General features: G+C 46.7%; 1 protein-coding gene across 1 annotated transcript in view; it reads left to right on the forward strand.

Moving 5' to 3' along the window:
• Positions 1-25,000, forward strand: part of LOC311363279 (regulator of G-protein signaling 3-like) — a gene marked incomplete at both ends in the record, with an annotated part of 96,791 nt that overhangs the window by 13,166 nt on the left and 58,625 nt on the right. Inside the window, 7 exons of the mRNA XM_084483243.1 lie at positions 8,021-8,088; positions 16,759-16,840; positions 17,321-17,426; positions 18,051-18,507; positions 20,958-20,997; positions 21,199-21,536; positions 22,589-22,666. Of these exons, the coding sequence (XP_084339369.1) occupies positions 8,021-8,088; positions 16,759-16,840; positions 17,321-17,426; positions 18,051-18,507; positions 20,958-20,997; positions 21,199-21,536; positions 22,589-22,666 (1,169 nt within the window). The remainder of the gene's footprint in view (positions 1-8,020; positions 8,089-16,758; positions 16,841-17,320; positions 17,427-18,050; positions 18,508-20,957; positions 20,998-21,198; positions 21,537-22,588; positions 22,667-25,000) is intronic.

Consider the following 25,000-nt stretch of genomic DNA (forward strand, 5'->3'; position numbering starts at 1 on the left):
AACTTTTAAAGCTAAAGACTTTTCCTTTTTTTGGCTGGAAAGTGGGACAGTTACATCTGATTGGGCGAGGGTCGACCAATGGAAAACCCTCTCGTAATAACATGCCGGATGGCAGCTTAAGTCTTAAAAAAAAGAATGAACAAGTCATTTTCTCCCCAGTCCTGGTCAAATTTAAGCATTTAGGAAGGTTAGAGGTGTTGCCCATTGCTAGATTAATTTTACATTGGAGGATGAATAATAATAATAACGTCGTTTTACTCAGTTTCCATGGATTATATCGTTTTATTTCCCCCAATGGCATCACTGGCCCACTACTGTCTAATCTAATACATTACTCTGTGTGGGTGTTTGTATGTGTGTGTGTGTGTGTGAGTGTGTGAGTGTGTGTGCGTGTGTGTGTCTGTGTGTCAGCGAGCAGAATGTAGGCCATGCATGAGGAATCGCAGCACCCCCTAGGATGACCAAACTCCAGTTCATTGTCATTACTTTCACATGTGCTGACCTATTCTATGTATGTCTCTCTCTCTCTTCCCTCCCTCTATCTCTTTACTCCTCTCTCTCTCTCCCTCTCTCATTACCTATGTTTCTCTATTTCTCTCTTGCATTCTTATCTTCCCTCCCTTTAACTCTCATCATCTCTCTCTCCCTAACTATCTCTCGCTGTCTCTCTTTCTCTCTCTCTCTCTTTCTCTCCATCTCTTTACTTCTCTCTCCCTCTCTCATTATCTCTGTTTCTCTTTTTCTTTGGATCTCTCTCTTTCTTCTCTCCCTCCCTCTATCTCTTATCATCTCTCTCTCCCTCTCTAATTATCTGTCTCTCTCTCTCTCTCTCTCTCTCTCTCTCTCTCTCTCTCTCTTTCTCTCTTCTCCCTCTATCTCTCATTATCTCTCTTTCCCTCTCTCATCATCTCTCTCTATCTCTCTCTATCTCTCTATGTCTCTCGCTCGCTCTCTCTTTTCCAACCAATCCACATGTCTATCTAGCATCCATCGGTCCTTCCATCCGTCCATCTCTCTGAATGTCTGTCCGTCCATCCGTCCTCTCAGGCATGTCTCCTCAGTGATCCTCCTCTCCAGTCACCTTTCCATTGTCTCCGTTTTGTCCGACATCACATCCCATCCTCGCATCATTATCCCACAGCCCGCTTTGTTCCCTGTCCGCCCTCACGGTTCGCATGTCTCGGAGAAAGGCCCCGCTCTTGCTCGTTGGCAGCGTTCCCACATTCCCCAATAGATGAGGATTCCGGTGTAATTTCGACGCTCCCTCTGTGGGATATTCCCAGTGTGCGTCCGTCCGTCGTCTTCTGACGACAGCGACCCCCCGACGAAGCCTTTGAGAGGGACATTGGGATTCAAGGGCTGTAATATGAAATGTGCCCGGAGTGGACTTAAAACTAGAGGCAGGCTGTGTGCTTCTCAGCACCTGGTCAGCTCTGAGGTCAGCTAGCCTGTGAACCTGTAAGCCCTTATGCAGCATTATAATAATTATTATTATATTATTATTATTATTATTATTAACTGAAACGGGACATATCTCTGGACAAACAGCCCGCTTGTTTTCCCCCTCAGTTGGTCCAGGATTAGACATCCCTCGTTTATCCCCGAGGGCGAACGTCCTTATTTACCCATCATGCCCTGCTGTGATCTCATCAGAGGTAGACAAACAGGCATGTGGGTTAAAGGGCGCCACAGGTCTGTGATGAAACCATGGTGACCGTTTCCCCTGGCTTCACTGAAACATCCGTTACTCATATCGTTGGTAATTGCATGTCATGATACCGATACCGTGTCGACACTGTAATGACCGACGCACATCGATTCCAAAACAACAAAGAAGAAGGGCGAAGTTCTGCGTGGCCGGTGTTGTTTACATTCACGGCAGGCCGCCTGACCCAGAATGCTCTTTGGTAGAAACGCCACAAGGAAGTATTTTGATGGATGTTATTGGTAACGGATGATTTAGTGAAGCCAGAGGAGAGAGGCTATGATGGTTTGTTCACCCAGACCGCTATGATCCTTTAACACCGCGAACGTCACGCCATCCGACAGAGAACAACAGTCAAGTCGACGGCTCAACGATTCAATCAAAATTAATCCAATAATTAAATCCATTAAAGTCACGGTTCATCCATGAAGGATCGATTCTCCCCGACTTCTTTTTTCATAACTTTTGTTTTTTTATATTGTGTTTACAGAACAGGATGTTCTCTAATTCCATTTGGCTTTTTCGTTTTAATGAATATAGGGCTATTCGATATTGTTGTGTGTGTGTGTGTGTGTGTGTTTTAGTATTTGTATTTGTGTCTCTGTGTGAGTGTGTGTGTTAGTATTTGTGTCTCTTGTGTTAGTGCGTGTGTTAGTATGTATGTGTGTCTCTCTGTGTTTGTGTGACTGTTTATAACCATCGCTAATTCACTTCTCTCCTGCACTGCAGGGCAGGTGGCTTGAATGTGTGTGAAAATAACACAAAAAACAGCCCAACAGCCAATAAGCAGATGCCTTAGCTTTATAAGTGTGTCATCTGCACAAAAAGAACATTTCCATAAAACCCACCACCCCTTAATAGAGAGGTGGGTCAATCACACACACACACACACACAGACACACACATCACACACAACACACACAACACACACGCACACACACATATACACTAACATACTTGCAAGGCCTTGCAAGGTTGTACGGCATTCAGTTTGAGCATGAGATTAATATCCTGCTGGGGGGGGGGAGTTGTTGAAGGGTGAAAAGCCTGCTGGTTTGTGTATTTTTGGTTCCCTTTATAAACAAATGTGATGTACGTCGGCATCTGTTGCTGGGTGCTGGAGTGTGTCTGTGTGTGTGTGTGTGTGCATGGAGGGGGTTAATGTGGTAATAGGGGGTTGTGTGTGCATGGCCATTTTTAGTGTGCTGTCTCTATGCTGTCTGCCATTGTGGGGTTTTGTTGATTGTGTTTGTGTGTGTGTGTGTGTGCGTGTGTGTGTGTGTGTGTGTGTGTGTGTGTGCGGTAGGTTGATGCCATGATTTTCGTTCCAAAGGGTAATATTGACCTGGGGCTTGTGTCCGTTTGATGTCTGACAGGAAGTGTTTGACCCAGATGCTCTCGCTCTCTTTCTCTCTCTGTCTTTCTCTATCTCTCTCACTCTCTCTCTCTCTCTCTCTCTCTCTCTCTCCCTCTCCCTCCCTCTCTCTCTCTCTCTCTCTCTCTATCTCTCTCTCTCTCTCTCTAACTATGTGTTTCTCTCTCTCTCTCTCTCTCTCTCTCTCTCTCTTTCTCTCGTCCACGGCTTCTGCTACTTGTTGTTGTTGTTGTTGTTGTTGTTATGTTTTTCTGTTCCATCCCCTTCTGTTTTCTCCTCCTGCTGGGTTCTGCCTCACATAATCTCATGACATTCAATATTATTGCACAAGAGACTAACTCCGGCCATATTTAAGGAATATTGTTGAGAATAGGATGAGTTAGAGTGGTCTAAATCAATCAAATAGCTACCAAGGGATCATGCTGTTTTAGCTTAGATGGAACGGCTTGGATGCGAAGACAAACCAATTTCAAAAAATAATAATTATCATACAAAATAGTGATCGTTTAATTCGAAGTTGGTATTTTTACCTAAATAGATAGTCCTGAAGCCGTTTTTTCAGAAGTTTTAAGAAGCCAAGCTGTGTTATAATATCAATATTTTGCATAATGCATTTTTTGAAAAGTTAAGAATAAAATACGTCTCTTGAAGAATTTGATTGCTTCGATTAGGTTGGCAGTTTAACGCCACCCAAATGGAATCTGAAATCATAAATCAAATTTAATACGCAGCGCAGCACGAATATCACAACATCCCTACCACAGTCGTGCTTCGAATCCCGCCCTCGTTCCTAGCTGTTACACTCTCGGTTTTTACAGACAGCAGACCTAATCTCTCCTGACTGCACTGTGCCATTCAGACCAGTCGCAGGCAACAGGCGGGGAGAAAATGTCAGGGACTGACTGCAGGGTCTTCTCGTTATCCCCCGTGGCGTCATGTGCCGCCCGTGTCAGGGGCCCAAGGCGTCACTGTCTGCCCATATATGGAATCTCTCTTCCTCTTAAACAGAGGTGTATGTGTTGAGTAGATGAATGTACCAACAGCTAATTGAGCTGACTTTTCATCCTAAATAAATTGAAATATGTGTGAAATAAAACGTGACGGGCTGTCTCGTCATTGCACACACGTAAGATAATAAATGTTGCCCTGGTCGTCATCCACACCCTTGTCAAATGTGGTCTCAGTGACCGCCATGGCCAGCTCATTCAGCCCACACCACTGTTGTCATTATCAAGGATCGTCTGGACAGGAGTTACTTCCATCCATAACGTTGTTGTGGTTCCTTTATCGACTTAATCAGCTGAAATTCATCCGGTCGATAGCTGACCGTCGTTTTTTTAAATAAAGTTTGATTTTGTAGTTCATTGATTTGGAACTGTTTAAAGGTGTCTCAAAAAATGAATGCACACCAATGTGACCATTATTGACCAATCGGAACATGTTTTCGACAATGCTGTGATGTTGCTAAGGAGCAGGTAGGGGTGAGGGCATCTTGTTGCCTTCCAGTTAGGTTGCGGACGTTGAGGATCCGACCCTGTCACCTTTCATCTAGGAGTCAAGCCGGCCCCTTCACTATACTGCCTGACAACATTTACGTAGATGTGTGTTTCCTTGGGGGGAGTGTGTATTCAACCCTGATGTGTGTGCATGTATACAAACTCTGGTGCATGTGAAGCACGCATGCGTTGTCGTGGTTGTTGTGGTTGTCTGCATGGATGTAGACGTTGATTCCTGTTAGCACATAAGTAACTCCTCTCGGTGACGTGGAATAGTCCTTCACAGCAGAGTAAGTGCTGGCGACATCTTGTCCCATCCACTTGCATTCGTCCTTATCTATTTTGGCTCTCTTTGTTTGGCTCGTACAGAGAGGTTGAACGTATAGAATTAGTTCAGTTTCCCCCATGCAAAACGGGCATCAGAAACAATTACCTTATCCAGGACACTGATGTTTTTATTATTATATTTTGGTTAGTTAGTTTCCTGTTCCTTCTGTGTCTCATCCATTGAGGGACTTTGGTTTTCTCTGTTTTTGTCTGTATGTATTCTTTTTTCTTGTCTTTTTCCTTTTTTCTGTTTCTCTAGTGGAGCTTAGATATGGCATTGAGAAGAGATATTACTCAAAAGAACGTCTTATATAGCACTGTGTCCCACTTCAAAGGGCTCTACCCCTTACGTTTGATTTGATCTGAGACGTGTCTTTGAATTCAAACGAGAGTTAATGTCCTTGAGAAACTACATCGGGTTTGATACCAAGTTCTGGCCTTTTAAAGTGAAGCGAAGTGAAACAGACAATCCCGAATCCCGAACACTTCAGTCGTCCTCTGTCCTGAACGCACCCCACACACACACACAAATGACACACAAATCGTGATTCGTGTCACAATTGATCAAACCGCAAAGGCTCCTCTGTTATCTCACAAAACCACCAATATCCCGCCAACCCCCCCCCCGCTATCCCTGGGTACGCTCTGTGATCGCTAACTAAGCGTGACGGCCGGTGGGCGCCGTCAGGGCCTGGCGGCGTAACCGTTATTACCCACGCCGTGCAGTTTAACCGGCACAATGCGCCAACCGTCCGCCCCATTGTCTCTTTGTTCCCCCCCCCCCCCCCGATGGACTCTAACTCACTGTGTTGGACAGTAGTCAACAACAGTCGCGCTTGGCCTTGCTCTTTTCAGCGCGGCCGAGGGACTCCAAAGAGCCGATCGCACCGTGGAGTGGAGGGGAGGCGGGGGGGGGGGGACTTCCACCTCCTTCATGGGGGTTCCTTCGCAGTATCCGTCAAGTGTTTATTTGTTTGTGGGTGAAAATGGAAGTGAGTGAAGAGAGCCGGGAAGAAACAAGTGAGCGGTGAAGCCGCGGCGGCGGAGTGCCCCGGTGGCGGCGAGAGAAAGGGCAGGGCCTTTTTTTTTTCTTTTCTTTTTTTTTCTGTTCGCTTCTTTTTTTCCGTTCTGACAGATCGCTCGGCCTAAGCTCTCCTCTGCCGTGGCAGCTTGCCAGAGACTTCTACTTATTCTCTTCGTTTTTTTTCATCTTTTGACCACGGCGTGACTCTCCTCACTTTCTTGGTTCTCTGCTTTTTTTTTCTTCTTTTCCTTTCATCTTCTCCCACTCTTTTCCTCCCTTTCTCTCTTTCTCCCACTGTCTTTGTTCTGTTGTGTTTGCATGTCCCATTATCTGAACCTTCCAGCATTTCAATCTACTTCTTCTCCTCCCCCTCATCCTCCTCTCCTCTCTCTCTCTCTCTCTCTCTCTCTCTCTCTCTCTCTCTGTCTCTCTCTCTCTCTCTCTCTCTCTCTCTCTCTCTCTCTCTCTCTCTCTCTCTCTCTCTCTATCTCTCTCTCTCTCCTCCCTTTCATTTCCCTGTCAATCATTCAGCATCTCTTTCAGTGCCAGCTGCTTCTTGTCTCTCCAGCAGCAGAAGCCATATGCGATTCATCTCTAGCCCGGGACAATGGGGGTCAAACTGGGATTGAAGCTAACCACGTTAGCCCATGTCTCAACACGGATTTCTGGAGATCTGAGACAGTAATATCTATAAAGTCAGGCCTCGGTGCTACATGCCACGTTCGATTAGGAGTGGGAGCGGGGGAAAGTATCCACTGGAATGCTACGGACGGGGATGTGGCTATACGAGTTTTGAATGTCTTTGAATGAACAAATGGTTTGTGATGCGTGTGCTGCAGTGAGTCTGCAACGTTTCATCTGTCATGGTGCATGTGTTTCGGATCCCTTGTTTCTGTTTCATGTGTGTGTGTCTGTGTGTGTGTCTGTGTGTGTGTGTGTATTTGCTTGTGTCTGTCTTGCTTGTGTCCGTGTGTGTGTGTGTGTGTGTGTGTGTGTGTGTGTGTGTGTCTCGCAGTGCATTCACGTGCACACATAATGTAATAAGGGCGCCTCACCAGACACCAGACACCAGACAGAAGGTCGCTCACATGCCCTCAATATTCCCTGCCCATGTGGGGGGGAAATAAAGTTATCCTCAAAGTTTTCATGCAGAGATAGAATAGTCTGTAGTCTTTGGGTGGGGGTGAAAAGGTGACTCGCCACACTGGAAGGGTCTATCAAAGGCATAACACACAAGAGAAAAAGTTTGGGTGGAAGTTTGATGGATGGATCAAGAAAGAGGGGGAGAAGAAAGGGTGAGTTTGCGGCACTTATCTCTGTCACTGCGGAGGGAGCGAGGTCAGGAGGGAGTAGAGAGAGTGGGGAGAGAGAGGTGTCTGTGTGTGTGTGTGTGGGGGGGTGGCAGGGAGGTAGATAGAGAGAGAGATATAGACAGGGGGGGGGGGGGGGGAGAGAAAGAGGGACTAGAAAAAAGAGTGAGATCAGCATTGTGCCCGGCTGCTGAATGCTGCCTTTATGAGCAATAGTTAAAAGGACTGGGAGGCGAGGCTGAGTCCCCGGGTAACCATAGCAACCTCACAGAAGACGGAAGGATAATGGAGCAAGGACTTCTTTTTTCATTTTCTTTCTTTCTTTCTTTCTTTCTTTCTTTCTTTCTTTCTTTTTTTTCTCCCCTGTCCCTCTCTCTCTCTCTGTTAGTCCTCTCCTCCACTCCTCTTTTGGCTAGTGTGGTAGAAAACTCTCATCCCACGAGGAGCATTTCCGATCGCGGCCAGCCACTCTCTTTTATTCCAGTTGCCTCCCTGTGTGTGTGTGTGTGTGTGTGTGTGTGTGTGTGTGCGCGTGCGTGTGTGTGCGCGCTCTCCCACAACCGTACATTTTAGATTATGGTCGGAGATGAGCCTCCTCTTCCGATCCCGATAGACAGAACCCCTTCTGATCCCGCTGCGGTCCAGGGAACTTCAAACAGGGTTCTTTGAGAACTACTGGAGGACTTTTATTTTGTAATTCAGTATTTATTGAAGGTATAGGGCAGAGGGACATGTGCTCTGAGGGGACTTTGTCCGCCCGTGACTCCTTTGTGTATTTTTCAGAGGCTGTGCTGTCAAACCATGGTGATGCCCCTGAGGACACTTGCCCCGAGAATATGCAATGCTTAACGGTGAGTACCGCTGACTTTCACTTCATTTCCTCTGTGTACGTGTCTGTGTACGTGATGTACGTGGGTGTACCCCTGTCCACACCTTCAAATTCATGCCTCTTGAAGGGTCTTTCAGGAGTTTGATGATGAAGATGATGATGATGATGATGCTTTCCTAAGCATACTGTTTGAAGGAATTTGTATGCTTTCCTAAGCATTTTGATAATATTCACATTTAAAATCAAAGTGTATACTTTGGCATTGGTTATAACTAGTGGAGTCCGCTAGACGTTCTAATAGTGTTTTGCATGTGCGAGACAGATTAGATGACACCCGACTCTCCCAAGAATGCGCAAGAACCAAACCCCGTTCAAACGCCGTCAGCGGTCCATTTATCTTTTGAATTCGTCACATTCTTAGCCTCTTAGCGTCGCCGCTAATTGAATCTGGAGCTCTGTGCAGGGAACCGAGCGCACCGCCACTTCCTGGAGGGACTGTTTGGGGTATGTCATGCTTGAGAGTGTGTCATTCATTTGCATGGGAGTCCCGAGGGTGCAAGATTATATTTTTTTATTGTTATTATTTTAAAGGTTATTTTCAGACAGACTGTCCCGCAGCAGCTAGTAGGAAAAAACATAAAGTTGAGACATGAGTTGAGAAATGAATGCCAAATGATTGGCATCGTGTTTTAGAAAGAAGATGATGGTTTTAAATGGCCAAACATCTTATATCATCTACAACAAGATTGCTTGCGTGTAAAGATGTGTGCATTTTATGGTTAAGTCGCTTTCCTAATTCAACAATCATACTTTTAAAATACAAATACACAAACATTTTTAATTAAATCCAGTCAAGAACATGAAGCAGTAAACTCTTTTAAGAGACATTTCTGCCGCTTTCTCCCCCATTTCCATGTTTTCGATTGACAAAGCCACAAGATGATTCCATTGCTACCTGTGCTGATCTTATGTACTTATACATTACACATAATTTGACGATAACTGTACTTTGACATCATCTTACGACGGGTTTAGGCATATGTCATTAACCCTAATGTAGATGCTGTCAAAAATACATTTCCCTTCCTTTCTCATCGACTGCTATAAATCCGTCCGTTCAGCATGGCTGCCCTTTGCAGCAGACCCTTGGGTCATTTTGGAAAGGTTTGCAAACGTTAAATTGACCCACTATCTCTATCATCTGAAACCTTTCATTGAGAAGTCTTCCTTTAAGCATGCATTCATTTAGAAAGCCTGATCAGAATTTGAGATAACTTGTAGTGTGGAAATCGATGTTTCATAATGAAGATACACGCGAGAGTACAACCTCAAAGGCACAGGGTTGGATAAAGGATGTGAAATTACTTTTTGCCACCCATTGACTTCTGCTGTGCACACACACCATTCATATGCATATCAGGTCACACACAAAACTGACTGATGTGCCCGTGCGCACACACACGCTCACATATGCGCGCGCACGCACACACACACACACACACACACACACACACACACACACACACACTCTGTATCTAAATGACAGCACATGCAATTAGAGACATGTATTGAGAAGGTACATTGAATGTGTTTAACTCTATTTCAAACTGCTATGGCTTTTTAAACCATTGTAAAACCGGAGCATGTTCCCTGTATGGTGCAGCCCTAGTATTTGGTTAGTACAAAGACACATGATTTTTTTTGCGTCATTTGTTCGCATGGTAATGGAAGTCATTCATCACAAAAGACAAATGTGTTTAGCGGCATAAAGCCAGCAGTTTCAAAGCCAGCAAGTCATTTCAAAAGTACATTATTGATATCCTGAAAGTGCTTTACTTTTTTTTTTAACTTTGTTTACTTAGCTCATTGGCACGCTTCAAAGTTAAAGAAACACATTCAAAAACATCATTGGCAGATTAATGTTACATTAAAGCAGCCTTGTCAGATACCATAAGCCTGAAAGCTCCCCATGGAGAGGGCCGGGACATTTCTCTCTTTTGTGTCACAGTAAGAAAGGCCAAGGTATGCACAAGGAGAAATGTGATTCATCAACCCTAAAGAAAGCTGATACAGTTTACATTAGCTTTCAGGGCACACATCTCGGTCTCTTTGCAATAATGAATCAACAATTGACACCTTAAAACGGCCAGCTGCTACGTAATAACTTACGACAAACTCAAAACCAACCCTATCCCCGTTCCGACTGAAATGTGTATACACGTGTGCCAAACACATCTCCATAGGACAGCCCCGTTCTCTTGAATCTTTATTTCAGTAAGTACAGTATTTATTCCCTGTTAAAAAAAGAACCAGTGTGTTAATTGCACTGCGGTTCCTCCCTAGCCGCTGTGCCACACTTGGCCTTTGCACTAACGATGTGGTCTGGCTGAGGAGGATGGGCCTGTCCCCCTTTGATAGCCGGTGTTTATTCAGGTCCCCACAAAGACCCAGAGGAGGAGGGGGAAAAAAGACTGAATACGGGAGAAAGCAAAAAGAGATTCACTTTTTTAACAGAGTGGAGTGATCCCACACTGCTGAAACAAGCAGCTCGGCCTTGTTTGGCGCCCGCACAAGCCTTTTCATGGCCGCCATTCACTGCCGCTCTCTCCCCCCAAACACAAGCTTTTCTTTGCCTCTCACTCACTCTCTCTCTCTCTCTCTCTCTCTCTCTCTCTCTCTCTCTCTCTCTCTCTCTCTCTCGCGTCCTCTCTCTCTTTCTTATGCTTACATGTAATCCGTCCTTCTGCCTATTAAGAGGGAAGCAGGAGGAGGAGGAGGACAGAGAAAAGAGGCGGGTGGGGGGCGGGGGGGGGCTGATGGGGTCTCAGGGTCTGCAGAGTGTGCTTGACAGGGCAAAGACAGGGACAGCCGGCCTTGCGACAGGCAGGATGTGATGGGAGGACAACGGACTCCTCTGTGGGCTCCTCGTAGCCCCTGTAGCCACCTTGGTTCTGCTCAACTCCCGTCACTCCGTGTGAAGTCACCGCCTCCCTCCTTACCATTGCCATGGGAAAACGACCAGGTAGCGGCTTCAGTCCCAAGCTGCTTATATCGGTGGTCGGGGTCATTAGACCCTTTTCATAGAAGTGTTAACGCGGGACAAACGCAGGTTATCGCTCGTACCACGCACTCGTACTGCGTACAGCGGCTTTCTACTCCAGCGTGTCGTCAGCGCTTTCAAAAAAGTCAAATTCGTTCTCCTGTCCACACAGCACCGTGGGGGGCTGCAGTTTCAACAAAAAACTGCTACTCTGGAAGAAGGTTTTAAAAGTCTCCGTGTTATGGCCTCCGTTTAACCTCCGTTGTCATGCGGACGCAGGGAAAAAGCGAAACCAAATCCTCCGCCGTCGTGTAAACGGGGCCTAAAACTGTGAAGAAATGCGCACTGGTACATAAAGGCAGCAGACCCATAATTACTGTTATGAGCAGCACCCGTGTTTGTCCTAAGTTGACACCTCTGTTAAATTGGTTGAACATTTAATGTTTTTCTTTCTTTTTTTCGATGGACGGCGTTGGCACTGTGGTATTTAATTGGTTACTTTGTGTGATGTTGGATTCCCGCTGGGACCGCCCGTGCACTCACAGTTATGTAACTGACACTTTGGATGAAAGTGTTCACAGAAGGGCAGATATTAATGTATTACAGTGTAGTGTTTGTCGTCATGAGCGTATCCAGTGTACTTACTGCAAGGCCAGCTCCAGCTGGACTACTGTATTCTTAGTGTTTGTTACGTACAACTGTGCGTATCACCTCTGTCACAGCCGTAGAGGTGTGGAGAGAAAATAAACGAATAGCGCTGTTTGGATCGACTTCAAGTAGAGGAGGGCTGTTTGTCTCTCTGTGTTTCCGGGCGTGAGAGTTTCCGTTGCCAGGGAGGAGGGAGGAGGGGGGGTGGGGGAAATGGAGGGGAAAGTATAGAGGAAATATGGACGCTTGAAAGCATAACAAGAGAGAGCCATGTCTGGACGGAGGTGGTGGGGTTCGGAGCTAGGAAGAGCTGACGAGGTGGGAACTCGTGGTGCGGCGCCATGTGTGTGAGTGTGTGTGTGTGTGTGTGTGTGTGTGTGTGTGTGTGTGTATGTGTGTGTGTATGTGTGTGTGTGTGTGTGTGTGAAAAGTAGGTTCAGCATTTGACCACACAAATAATAATCTGGATTATCTATTGAATTATCTATCTATTGAATTTAATTCAGTTTAACTATTATTTATTGTGTTTATTGTATCTATTTATTAATGAAGCATACACTTTAAACCAAAGTGCATGCAACATGTGTCACATAGCCCTCTCACATTCTGCCTGGGCAAATCCCGGCCACGTTACTCATTGAAAAGTTCTCACCTCTGATGAGATATCGCACTTCTTTTGTAGTCCGTTAGGGAAAGACCAAGGAAGCTGACCTTATCACGGACAGCTACAATAAAGCTGGCCATGGGCTGTGTGTGTGTGTGTGTGTGTGTGTGTGTGTGCAAGAGAGAGAGCAAGTGTGTGCATGGCTGCACGATTGTGTGTGTTTATGTGTGTGTGTTTGTGTATGAATGTGTCTGTGTCTGAATGAATGTGTGTGTGTGTGTGTGTGTGTGTATTTGTGTGTCTCCCTCTGTGTTTGCCTGTGCCTATGTACGTGTGTGTGTGTGCGTGTGTGTGTGTGTGTGTGTGTGTGTGTGTGTGTGTGTGTGTCTGCCTGCGTTTGCATGTATCTATTGGGATGTGTGCGCCTATGCATGTGTGTGTGTATGCGTGTGTATGCATGTGCGCGTGTGTGTGTGTGTGTGTGTGTGTGTGTGTTAGCGTGCTAGGAGAGGAGGGGGGTCGGCGGGGGGGGGGGGGGCGGCGCAGTGGAGGGGGCACTTCCTACTATTCTTCTGCCGCTGAACAGTTCCCATGAGCCCCCCTGCCAGGGGCGGCAGTGAGAGCCGTCCAGGCCAACCTCCAGGGCCAGTCTCGCCTTCATGACGCCAACACAGTGGATCCCAGTCCAACGCTACTGACACTGCTGCTGCCGCCGCCGCCGCTGCACTCCCTCGGCCACACGCTGCCACCTTGAACTCTTGAGCTTCTCCTCTGCCTGGGGGGGACGGATCGACCGGGACACACAAAACACAACAAAAAGAAGAAGAAGAAAAAAGAGATGGAAGCGGGGGGGGAGGCGAAGAGCACAAAGTGAGGGCCGTTTGTTTGTTTTCTCCAGCGCCGACGCAGGGAACACACACAGGGACAGAGACGAGAGGCATCATGCGAAAACGTCAAGCTCAAGACCCAACGCCGGACGTGGGATCGAGACCCTAATCTAAAAAAGCCTGAGCTCATCGCACCCGGTGTGTGCAACGAGTGCAGCCGGCGGCACCCCGGCGGTTTTGGAGTTGTGCTCTGACATCCAGCTGATGTCAGTGGAGAGCGCAGAATAGAAATATAGCAACGGGACAATCAGGCAGAAAGCAGTATGCTGACACCTTCACCGTAGGAGAAAGCGGCAGAGGTTTAGGAAGCCTGACAACACAAGCGTAGCACTTCTGTCAAACGCTTTTGTCAGCACAAACTACGGCCCCCCCACCCCCCCTACCACCCCCCCACCACCCCGGGACGGATTCTTTGTACTTTGTCACTTTTGAACCCACCGCGGTGGAACCCAGGTCTGCCCCTGTGTCACCGGGGCGACGGAGAGCGCCACGAGCAGCGGTGGAGATGATCCACAACACCCTCAAGACCCCCGAGCCGCTGGGGCGGACCCCCCGCAGCACGCACTCGCCCGCCCAGAGGAGGCTGTGGCGGTACTCGGTCGGCTGCAGGGGCTCCCAGTCCACCGCCGCCTCCTCCTCCTCCTCCTCCTCCTGCAACCCCAACACCGCCACCGCCACCGTCCTGACCCAGACCCACCGCAGGAGCGTGTGCGTGCTGGCTGCAGACCTGGGAGGAGGAGGAGGTGGAGGAGGAGGAGGAGGTGGAGGAGGAGGTGAAGGTGTTCTCCACACCATCCACGGGCTGTGCCACCTCTGCATCGGATGTAGGCTGCCTCAGGTTGGTCTCCGTAGAGAAGGAGGCGGGGGGGTGGGGGGGGGGGGGGGGGGAGTTGGAGGGAAGACGGTGGAGGCTCTGCTCTTCTTGTTGCTTTGTCGTTCTGTCCTGGAGGTTTTAGAGGTCCATGGGACATGAAGACACATACGTTTGGGGAATGATACCGGGTGACACATGTACATTTAAAGTTTTAGTCTACTTAAAATATTAGAAAGGAGGTAGGGATCACTGCGGAGAAGATTGGGTTTGTGTGTTTATTTATCGCAGTAGTAGTGGTGTGGTGGTGCGGACTGGTGTGGAGATATTAATATATATTTCTTGGTTTGGACATGAATTGGCGAGCCGGAGGGCAGTTTACCGATTGTCCCTCGCTTTGAGAGGGGGGAAACGGGTTGCTCATAAATAATTGAAGAGCTGAGGAATACTGTCTGCAACAGGCGGACCATAACACAGCTGTCTATTATTTATGCCTCAATTGACTCCATCGCTGTAACCATAACCAAAATGTAGGTCTGGCATAACTTGTGGCAGAACATAAAATGAGATATTTTTCAGGAAACTGGAAGTGTGACCGTAGAGAGATGCTGTACTTTTTACGCAACAATGTTCAACTCTGACACGAAGATTGGAACATCCCCAGAACATGACCCACACCATCCTGTTTTCGAAAGGATGCAGTGCAAACGTAACATTTTTACTCTTTGCGCACACATGTTTGTGTGTGTCACCCAAACACACCTGACCCAGATAACATTGTCTTTCTAAGGAAAGGGAACATGTGTACTCGCTTCCGAGAAAGCGGCTGTCCGTAAAAGTGTGTGGGTGGAAGGGCGATAGTTTCCTGTGTTAAGTGCGGGTATGTGTGTGTGTGTGTGTGTGTGTGTGTTTTCCTACACTATCATCTATAATGCACGTCACTCCAGTCTTCACCGTGACAGGCTTTCTTTTATCCGTGACATGCACGTCAGCATGCATGTCCTCATGAATACATGCACAAACAACCGGTGGTCTACACGTATGCATGTGCTCTATGCACTGTTCTCTCGGCGACACGTACATCGGACCTAGCGTGCTGCTCTCTGCGGTCTACGAGGTGGGGGCTGCATGAGAGACAGGCTGACTGAAGGGAGGCACGCCTTGTGTCGGATGCCCTGGCCCTAGTGACGCATCGTGTGGGGTGACCGTATTCTGGGAGTACTGGGGCGGGAAAGACTGTGTTACCTCCGCATGAGGGGACCGGCAGACAGACCGAGATCCTCCCTCTCTCCTCCCCCCCGTGACACAGACACATGCGTGCACGGACACACACACACGCGCGCGCACACGCGTGCGTGCTGCACATGCAGAAACACATAAACACGCACGCCGAGGCGGGCTTCTTGCTTTAGTCTGTGCCATCGAGGACATAGGAGTTTCCTATCGTCTCGGAGGTGTTTATATGAAACATCCTTCCTCGGGAGATGTCTGAAAATATTGCATTGTGGTCGTTGTGGTTCTTTTATTAGAATAACCTGCAGTTTGTTTTGTCTGTGGAAGGATTTTTTTTTTACATCCCACACATTAAATCCCACACTGCTCCCGCACTGCAAATATCAGCCATGAGTGACCTGTAATAATTACATGACACTAGTGAAACAGTACAAATGCAATCCATGACCTTTTCAGGACGATTTTTAAACATGGTTCAACGTAATATACCGGCATACAGAGAATAAGAGTGAGAGGAAGTGAGGGTGAAAAAGAGCGAGGGGCGAGAGTGTGAGAATGAGCTTGTAAATGTGTGCTCTTTGGGGCCTCGGGCCGTCACCGGATGAGATGGAAACGCTGGTGTTTTGAACGGCCGTCTGTTGACTTTGGCTCCCACACTGGACCCATAGGTGATGGATGTCTGCCTTGGTGGGTCAGAGAGAGACAGAAAGATAGGGCATCTTAAGTTAACTCTATTGTCTCCCAACCCCCCCCCCAGACCCCCTATGTATGGATCTAAAATCTTAAACACAGCATATATATCCATACAGAATATAGCAACACTAGTAAAAGGGTGTAGGTTAGTAGAAGCATTCAGGTTTTGTTCAACTATATGTGTTCAAGTTAAAATACTTGAAATAGCATGAAACCATGCTGTGTTAGCCCAAAGCACACAGAATGCGACTATAGCCAGGCTTTATTTATTTAGCTCGCTTCGAATAGGACTCGAGTCAATTCTGGAGACGAAAATTGAATAAACATTATTTTGTGTCGGTCCCCAGACAGCTGTGCACTTTGGGGTTTATGCGGAGGGAATGGGAGATTCTGTGCTGTGTGTTTAAAACGCCTTCTGTTTTGTGTTCTGTGTTCAGGGATATCTGTCCGTCTCTACATCTGTGTGTTCCTGTTTAAATGACCACTGGATAACTTAGTCACATTTCCTCACCCTCTTAGTTCTGAATTTATTTAAATAACTTTGTGCCATCCTTTTACCTACCGCAATGTTAGATGTGCACAGCGATGAGACAATATATTCCATACGTGTTGACAGGTATCGAGCGTTGTGGCATGCTATAGCTTTCGGGAGTTCGTGTGTTTACTTTGTACGTCTGTCTGCGCTCACACGGAAGCTCTTCTGTTTTCATTCAAAACAAACTGTGTTGCTTTGAACACTGAGGAAAAAACTATTTGATGACTGATTTCTCTTGCAGGTGAACATCCTTCGAGGAAAGGACGGCTATGGCTTCACCATCTGCTCAGACTCCCCGGTGAGGGTCCAGGCTGTCGACCCAGGTGGGTGGGATTCAGCCGTTGATTGATTGATGGGTGCATGTGGGCGTACCCCCCCAAGTTCACGTCATTCTTTAGACTATTTCGTCTTTTGCTGAATAAATAAATAAATGCCATTTGGTGGATGCCTTTATCCAGAGCGTCTTACAACTTACTGTGAGGGCATGCATTCCTTAGCGTGGGAGGCCCCGGTGGGAATCAAACCCGTAACCCTGGCTGGAGCTGGGCTCACCCTGTTTTTCTCTCGCCCTGCATTTGGATGTACAACTTTTTTTCAATTTGTATTCACAATAAAAACTGTTCGTATGTAAATCCCTTTATATCTCTGCGGTCATTTAACGTAGCGTTTCCAGCGTTTGTCTTCCAATCATGGGGTTGTGGGTTCCAAACCCCCCTGCCGTGTAGCAGCGCTGCGTATGAGAACCATGGTGGTGCAGTCCCACCGTCACCCTGAATGTGTCCGTGTGGTCCGTTGTCTTTCAGGAGGCCCAGCCGACCAGGCCGGTCTCCAGCACTTAGACACACTCCTGCAGCTGAACGGGCAGCCCGTGGAGCAGTGGAAATGTATAGACCTGGCCCACGCCATCAGGTAACCGCTGATGTACACCTGTTTGAATGTGTACCCGGGCTGCTTTCTCAACGCAAAGAGGATTTTGTGTGTCCTCTGTGATTGTGTCACATGGTATTATTACACTGTTATTATTACACTGTCTGTCTCTCTAGTTTCTACTTTCACTTTTATGTTCCACGTTCTCCAGGTTGAATTTCAAGTGCTTGAAAAAGCTGTAGTTATTACAAGGAATAATCAATGATATATATTCTTTGTTTTGATCTAGCAATGAATAGTTTAGTTATAGCAACAGTTTACCAACGCACGTCTCTGTCGACTGTTATAGAAACCTCCAGAAAATCAAATTAGTTTGTATAGTGTAGCTATAGTTTACCAATGAACTTATCTCTTCTTCTCACATTGTAGAAACAGCTATATATACTAATAATGAATAATGAATAATTAATATAGTTTTGATAGGGTCTGCTAACTTTTTTCTGGTCTTACTGTAGAAACAGCTCTAACTAAACGTGTACTTAGCTTTAGTTGACTATCTCCCATGTCTCTCATTTCCCATTTGTCATTATAGGAACAGCTCAGACGAGATACGATTGGTCAAAATAGTAAGCTCTGCTCCACTAACTCCCCCGTCTCTCCCCGTAGAAACAGCTCCAACGAGATCCGCCTGGTGGTGTGGCGCACGGGCCCCGCCGCCAAGCCCAGCTTCGAGGGTCTCGTCCACCGGCCGGCCTACAAGCCCTCCACCTCCAACTACGACCCTCCGTCCCCGCCCACGCGCAGGCGGGTAGGCGTCGCCAGCAAGACCCCGCCCACCGTGCCCCCACTCCCCGCCCACCATCGCCCCACCCCGGCCCCCGGCACCACCCGTAGGCTCCTCCTCAACGGCTCGGAGCTGGGGGGCGGAGGGGGGGGTCCCGGGTGGGGTGGCCGGGTGGGGTCGGCCGAGGAGCTCGACGGTGGGCACCCCAGGGCGCAGCAGCAGCAGCAGCACCACCTCCACCACCACCCCCATGCCACGGCCACGCTGAAGGGCACCCGGGTGAAGGCGTCCAACGGGGACAACTACATCATCCTGGCGCCCATCAATGCTGGAAGCCAGGTACCTCAGAGTGCTGCTGGGGAGCTGCATCTTCACCACCATCACCTCCTCCACCACCACCCTCCTCCCCATCATCCACATCCTCACCGGGGACACGTGGTGGCCCACCCCAGATATGTTTCCCTGCCGTACATCCCCGACGCCACTAGTTAGACCGGACTGGACGCCGTGGTCGTGCCCAGCAGGCCCATCACGTGGTGCCCCCAAAAAAAAAGACGATGGTCGCGTGATCACACTTGCGGAATACACCGCTTGTACACCGCTTGTACACCTGTGTGCACCGATAATACCGCATTTGATACAGTGAGGTATTTCCCAGAGAGAGCTCCTTTCATTTTTTTTTTTAAGTCATTTTGTGCATCTTCCGCCATTAAGTTCATACAAGCAATATTGTTGCAAAATATGCACAAATATGTGCCATTTCCATTCCTTTTGCCAATAATGATAATATAAACGTGATAAAGTATACCTATTTAAACCTGAAGCTGGCCATTCTAAAGCACTCCCAAAGAGGTAATATGGTAAAAAATATATATATAGATAGATATATACATTGCAAAAGGAAAACAAGTGTTATCCTACCTACAAACCGACCACAACCATGTGACTTGTGTAACATGTGCGACGGGATCCGATGACATCATGTATGCGGGTCAGGAAGACGCGGTGATAAAAAGATGTCGTGATCAGATGACATCATGTACAGTATGTGGGTCAGGAAGACATGGTGATAAAAAGCACAATAAAGCATACTGTATGGATTAAAGTCAAGGCTCTGAAATGAATTCCTAAGCTAACTCTGCATGAAATATATATCATACTAACCTACCACCCAGCCACACCACTCTGGTTTAGCACAAGCGACTCTCGCTCTCTGGTTAATGCATTCCCCCCTGCAGTATCAACCCGACAATTGTAATAACCCTACTTCATAGGGTTATTACAATCGTCCAGAAACACTTCAGGAGGCTTCCGGGAGTGAAAAGTAAAAGCACATTCTGACAATAGATTAGATGTATGTTGTGACGATTGCTTTGTCTCCCAGTTCTGATCGGAGTCACTGCTATAGACCTACATGTTCCTTTACATAACCTGTCCTTGTGTCTGAAATGTGTGAGTTGTGTTTGTCTGCATGTTACGATGCATTTTGTGTGTGTATGTGTTGAGTTTTTTAAATGCATGTGTGTGGGTGTATGGTCCGTCTATATGTGTGTGTGTGTGTGTGTGTGTGTGTGTGTGTGTGTGTGTGGGTGTGTACGCCTGATGTGTGCATGGATGTGTGCGCGTGTGTGTGTGTGTGCCCGTGCGTATGTGTGATGTGTGCCTGCATGTGTTCACGTGTTTGTATGCACACACGTGTGTTTGTGTGTGTGTGTGTGTGTGTGTGCATACGTGTGTGTGTGTACGCCTGATGTGTGCATGGATGTGTGCGCGTGTGTGTGTGTGTGCCCGTGCGTATGTGTGATGTGTGCCTGCATGTGTTCACGTGTTTGTATGCACACACGTGTGTTTGTGTGTGTGTGTGTGTGTGTGTGTGCATACGTGTGTGTGTGTGTGTGTGCGTACATGTGCGTGTGTGCGTGTGTGTGTGTGTGGTGAGCAACTCTGCACTTGTCATGTTCCACTTAAGCCAGTGTTCTAAACAGGAAGAGCACTTTGTAGTGTTTTTTATTAGAAGGGAGACCCTTGGCAGAAACACTGTTGACTGCTGAAGGCCAACTGAGGACAATAGCACGGAGCGACTCCACGTGAACAGGGATTAGACGCAGCCACGATTAAAATCAATATTTATTATTAATTGTTTCGCTTTTATCGTTTTTTTCTTATTGTGTTGTATTACCATGTTGTAATAAACACACACCTAATACAGGAAGCGCTATCGAGAAATCATGTTGGCTCATGAAGCAACAGCTAAATGAAAACAATAATTCAATATAATAAACCTGGGAGTGGAGCGACTTAATCGTCTGAGCTCTAACGGGAATCATGTTTCACGAATGATCTTCAGCCAATCCTTACTCTTGGTTTATTTGAATGGGCTCACTGCTGTTGATACATAATATGAGGAGGCATCGGGCTAAATTTAAGTGCTTAAGTGAACGTTAACATCACTTGTTAGGAATTATCCGAAGAGTATAAAAATGGAGGGTTCTTAACCCATTAAATAGAGATAAGGAGAGTAGGAGAACCAGTAGCAGAACCAGTGAGAGGTGGGGAAATGTCGGATGAAGTGTAAAGACAAAAGAAACCTGGGTGGCCATTAATACCGGGCTACAACATTATATAACACAAAGTAACAAACTACAATAACTATGACTGCACAAATGTCTCAAAGGCTTCACTGATAAACTTTAAGGATATAAGTTTGATTTATCCAGCTTCAAATACGGTAATAGCACTCCACAGGCCTACTAACAGTTACATTTTTCTCTTCTATTACTTTATTTTAGATTTTGAGGCCTGTCTACCCAGATAATCAGGGCACGTTGGGTAAGATTTGTGGTTTCTGTTTTATACATTATTCATTAAGTGTAAAGTGTGAATGAACAGCTTCTCACACTTATTATGACAACATAACAAGTCATTTTTTGTACTTATTTTTTTGCAGAGTAAAACACAATAAATATCCTGAACGTATCATTTATTGTCGTTTAATTTTGCACTCTTTCTCCTGTACAGCCTCCAGCATAGCCTCCAGGCTGTACCCGACAAGACAGCCACCTGTGCCACCGCCACAAGGGGGCGCTGGTGGCACCTTTGCTGGCGGTGCTGCTAGTAACTTCGGTGGCGGTGGCGGCGGTGGCGGAGGTGGCGGTCTCTCCAGCCGAACAAACTTCCTTCGCCGATCTGGCAACTCGAAAACGTCCAAGAACAGTTCTACCACGAACGCTAACGCCAACTACCAGCCGCACAACGCCAACTTCGCCAACTACCAGAACTGCACCATCGTCCGCTCGCACACGTCGCACGCTAACTACGGCTACGTCAAAGTAGCGCCGAAGATCCTCATCTTCCCAATATTTGTTCAGGTGGGTGTCAGTGTAACTAGGCTGTGCGAGTGGAAAATAACACGGATAAATATAAATAACGTTAATACGTTTTTCAACGTTATCACACCGTTACTATTAACGCGTTCCAAATTTAATTTCGGAGGATATTTTCAGTTTAAAGTCCACGTGCAAGGGCCCTCCCCCCTAAAAACCCTACACACACACACACACGCACGCACGCACGCACACGCACACACACACACACACACACACACACACACACACACACACACACACACACACACACATATCCATTATTCAAACATTATTCATAAGAAGGGATAATCGTTTACAGATTTCTCAATGATTGCTCCATCATTTGCATTACATCACCGAATAGCAAATCCATTTCGGGGTTGTCTGGAAACATTTTATATAGCGTTTTATCTCATGGATATATAAGCCTAACGTCATACCAACCAGGGGTTGATAGTCATTTCTAACCAGAGAGGAGTGGTCGGTAATGCCACTTCCTGCGACCTTTATCGAGGACATCCTGAACACATCACACCTCTGTACCAGGGATGTATAGGCTTGCCCATGTGTGGTATCGTTTCTCAGGTTGACTATAACATGACACTCCGTAATGCCAGCCGTGTTCTCTCACAGCTGTACTGAAGCTGACGTTAACTTCGCGACTTTCTTCTGTCAAACAACTGTTTAACACCTTTCACGTTTCACTTGTTGGGGGTTTTGATGGATACTGGAGCTAAAGTGGATCGGGTAATGTAACATCGGCGTCACTGTTCTTCGATTGATTAAGTTTGTTATTACCGTATTAACTTGGCCTTATTAAAGCTAAGCCCTTTTGGACATCTGATTTTTCTACCCGAGCAGTAGGCTATGTGCAGTTTAGTTGGCGATCATCCAACCCAAAATATAGGATTATTTAAAGCGCTCACAAGGGATTTGCCTTCATTCGTTTTTGACTTTGTTTTGTATTTTCTATTTATGTGTATGTGATCGGCAGTAAATCTTGGAGGATTTGAAATGTGGTCATGATCTAATTGGTGTATAATGGGTTCCACCAGCCGCTGGACCTGTGCAGTCGGGCCCTCATTATCACAGAGGAGATGGTGTTACACGAGAGTCAGCACCATTCACTCAAGGTAAATGACATCCATCTACTGGTGTGTGAGGGTGAGTGTGTGTGTGTGTGTGTGTGTGTGTGTGTGTGTGTGTGGTTCTGCGTATCTGTGTTTGCATGTGTGTTTGTCTGCATTCCTGTCTGTATGTGATGTCTGTCTGACTGTGTTGTTTTTTTTGGTTCTATGTATGTGTATGTCTGCGCATGTGTGTTCGAGTATGTGTACGTGGGCACCTTGTGTGTGTGTGTGTGTGTGTCTGTGTGTGTATGTGTGTGTGTGTGTGTGCGTGTGTTTCAGGTGCTCGCTGTGGTGTGTGTGTGTGTGTGTGTGTGTGCAGAGCGTCCTCTGAGATTCTGTGGTATCATGCGCCCCTCTGTGAAGGGGGACACGAATGACTGCAGGCTTAAAGTATTCTTCTGAATGTTTCATATATCATAATGGTTCCCTCCTCCTCTCAATTATTCATAGGCCGGCTTCATTTCCTTAGCATATGGTTTGAACAAAAGTAGGCTTCTGTTTATAATTGCGTCCTTTTCCCCAGTAAAAATTTGTTAATAATTTACTAAAAACATGCATGTCTAAACATTATAGCTACAGTAGCTGTCGTAGCTTTTTTTTATGACGTCCTATATCTCATACGGTAGTATGTACGTTTTTAATTAATTTGTTTTGTATGCCAACAAAATGTGTTATCGTGCGTTAATGGGTCATTTATCATACGGTACTGAGATTAATAATATGCTGTGAAAGTTATATGCTTTATTTGTTTTTTTCTCTGGGAAAGTGTATGGAATCAGGAAGCCGGGCAAGTTGTTGTAATAATATTGGCTAAAGGAAGTGTGTGTGTGTGTGTGTGTGCGTGTGTGCATGTGTGTATGTGTGTGTATGTCTGCTTGCATTGTTAACACGGAAGATGTAGGTTTATGATTTCGGGGAGAAGCCATTCTGATGTGATTTAGTTGCACCTCTCTAACACATACGCACACATGGACACACACACACACACACACACAGTAAGTAAATGCCTGTCTGATATAAGCTTGGCATGGCACGTCGAATCATATCAAAGGGTTGAAAAAGACAACAACCCACGTCTTTAGCTTTCATGTGAACAAATCCTTTCTGACACGCTCTGTCTGTTTGAGGGAAAACTCAGCCACGACTCACAGTTATAACCATGGGGTCTAGCATGCTCCGGTCCACGGGAGTTCTCAAGAAGTTCCCTCTAGATGGACACAGTTGAATACGTTTGTTGGCAGACATGGGTGACCGCCTTATCTCCTGGTTTTATCAAACAATGTGAAGGACTGGATTCAATGAATGCGGAAAGTGTATTTATCATTTCATCTGGCGTGTTTGGAAAAAGAAGGTAGCTCAGATACACACACACCGCCACACGCACGCACACACACACGCACATGCGTACACAAAGAAATAGACACATCTACACAAAGGCTTTGATGGCATCACATGTGACATTTTGTGTCCAATAACAAGAGGGCAGTCTTAATCATGACCTAGCCAGTGTTAACATTGAGTCAATGAATAACAATCAGGCGGAACAAAATCCAACAGTTTTAAAGGGTTTTTCATTTGAAAACATTCCCGTTTGGGTCCCGCAAAGTGTAAGTGATCATCTCTGTGTTGTTACGTGGGTTCGGACTAACCCCTGGCCTACGTGGTCGTAGGCGGAAGTTCTGAAACGGGGAGTTTATGTACGTTTCAACGGTCACCACAGAGCAAATGCTTCTCGCTGCTCGTGACCGACCAATTGTTACATAGAGTTGCAGTCGCACTCTCTCCCAGGAGCTGATGCTGTTACCTGCTATTGTTTGAGGCGCACATACACACGCACGCACGCACACACGCACGCGCACACACACACACACACACAAACCCACACACATAGAAACATGCACACAGACACACGCATGCACGTACACACACACACACACACACACACATACATAAACATACACACACAAAAGGGCTCGCCTGAAAAATGAATGAACAGCCCCACAGAAGAGGGCATAAAGAAAGACAGGAAAACACAGATGCATAATGGAAGAATAAAATCTAGCCTCTGAGTCGGTGCCCTACGAATAAACATGAGGCCGTCTTGCACGCTGTGCACAACTCGCACATAATTCATCTCAAAGGCTAACCCACCCTGAGACCATTTATTATGTGCGGTTGGGCGGACCTGTTTCTCTCTGCCGCCCACAGGGGGTGAGAGCAGTTCAGATGAAGTTTGTAGTGTTTTTCTTTAGCATTTTGACTTTCAACAGTAAACAAATGATTCCTCAGTGAGAACACAGCAATAGCGAGCCCCCAGCTCCCCTGTGCGGGTGCTGC

Source organism: Micromesistius poutassou, assembly GCF_964030765.1.
Source record: "Micromesistius poutassou genome assembly, chromosome: 18".
Classification (NCBI taxonomy): domain Eukaryota; kingdom Metazoa; phylum Chordata; class Actinopteri; order Gadiformes; family Gadidae; genus Micromesistius; species Micromesistius poutassou.